General features: G+C 48.3%; 1 protein-coding gene across 1 annotated transcript; it reads left to right on the top strand.

Moving 5' to 3' along the window:
* Positions 1-350: 350 nt before the first annotated feature.
* On the top strand, positions 351-1,292 carry LOC116913775 (olfactory receptor 10G3). The gene has a single exon (XM_032918080.1). The coding sequence runs from the start codon at positions 351-353 to the stop codon at positions 1,290-1,292; it is 942 nt and encodes a 313-aa protein (XP_032773971.1).
* The last annotated feature ends 423 nt before the right edge of the window (positions 1,293-1,715 follow it).

Here is a 1,715-nt window from a genome sequence, read left to right on the forward strand (position 1 = left end):
TGCCACTATTTTCTCATTAAAAGAGAACAAAATAGAGATGGAAATATATTTCAGCTGTAATGTGATTGCGGTCGTGAGTTATTACGTAGTAAAAAAAATTACAAATGGAGAGAGAGAGAGAGAGAGAGAGAGAGAGAGAGAGAGAGAGAGAGAGAGAGAGAGAACATCTAGGCTCATGTGCTTTCCGTTACAATGCTCCTGGCAGACAACACAGGTCCTCCACACTGGTTACAGCTCCACAGAACTTCCCCACCACCACCCCAGGTTTCCACAGTCCCCTTCTTCAGCTCCCCTCACTTCCATGTCATCTGTGCTAACCCCTGCTTGTGTATTCTCCAGACTTCCCAACGATGGAAAGAGTCAACCACACACTCCTGACTGAGTTCATCCTCACAGGAGTTCCCCACCCTCCCAGGCTGAGGACTTTCCTGTTTGTGTTCTTTTTGCTGATCTACATCCTGACTCAGCTGGGGAACATGCTCATCCTGATCACTGTCTGTGCCGACACACAGCTCCATGCGCGCCCCATGTACATCTTCCTTGGTGCGCTCTCCGTCATCGACATGGGCATCTCTACCATCATTGTCCCCTGTCTCATGATGAACTTCACTCCAGGCATTAAGCCCATCCCGTTTGGGGGCTGTGTGGCCCAGCTTTATTTCTATCACTTCCTGGGAAGCTCCCAGTGTTTCCTATATACCACAATGGCCTATGACAGGTACCTGGCCATATGCCAACCCCTGCGTTACCCAGTCCTCATGTCTGCTAAGCTGAGTATCTTGCTGGTGGCTGGAGCTTGGGTCGCTGGCTCAATCCATGGAGCAATCCAAGCCATTCTAACCTTCCGCTTGCCCTACTGTGGTCCCAACCAGGTAGATTACTTCTTCTGTGACATTCCTGCTGTTCTGAAACTAGCCTGTGCCGATACCACAGTCAATGAGTTGGTGACCTTTGTGGACATCGGAGTGGTGGTTGCCAGTTGTTTCTCCCTGATCCTCCTTTCCTACATCTATATCATTCGGGCCATCCTGAGAATCCGCACAGCTGATGGGAGGCGAAGGGCCTTCTCAACATGTGGAGCCCATGTGACTATTGTCACTGTGTACTATGTGCCCTGTGCCTTCATCTACCTGCGACCTGACAGTCACAGCATCCTGGATGGAGCAGCTGCTCTCTTCCCCACAGCCATCACTCCTTTCCTCAATCCCCTCATCTACACTCTGCGGAACCAGGAGGTGAAGACGGCCTTGAGGAGAATGGTAGGAGGTCAAAACACTAAGAATAAGGTCTGAGCACCTCTTCTCTTCTGAGGAGAAAACACAACTTCCTAGCCATTCCTAGTTTCTCCTTCAGACAAACAGCTCCAGCGGCCACAGAAATAGATGATAACACTCAATCATCCAACCATATTGGCACATGTGTCATTCTAAAAGCATCCAATGATCCCTTAGGGTCCTGGCCATCATTAGTCAAAGCCATCTACGATAGTCTATAGTTTCCAGTTCAATATATACCTCAACATGTAGTGGTAAGCAAGGAACTATGGACGTTTGCTGGGTTCCTACCAGGCCTGACTTAGGATTCTCTAAGGCTACCCGAGTAGGTGAATAGATGAAGAGAAGACTACTTCTTTTGAAGTAGTCCTTTTTGCATTAAACAACCCAAAAGTAAGAGTGCAATAGGGTCTTTACAAATATTTCAAGAACTCTCACCAG

This window comes from Rattus rattus, chromosome 12 (genome assembly GCF_011064425.1).
Source record: "Rattus rattus isolate New Zealand chromosome 12, Rrattus_CSIRO_v1, whole genome shotgun sequence".
NCBI lineage: Eukaryota > Metazoa > Chordata > Mammalia > Rodentia > Muridae > Rattus > Rattus rattus.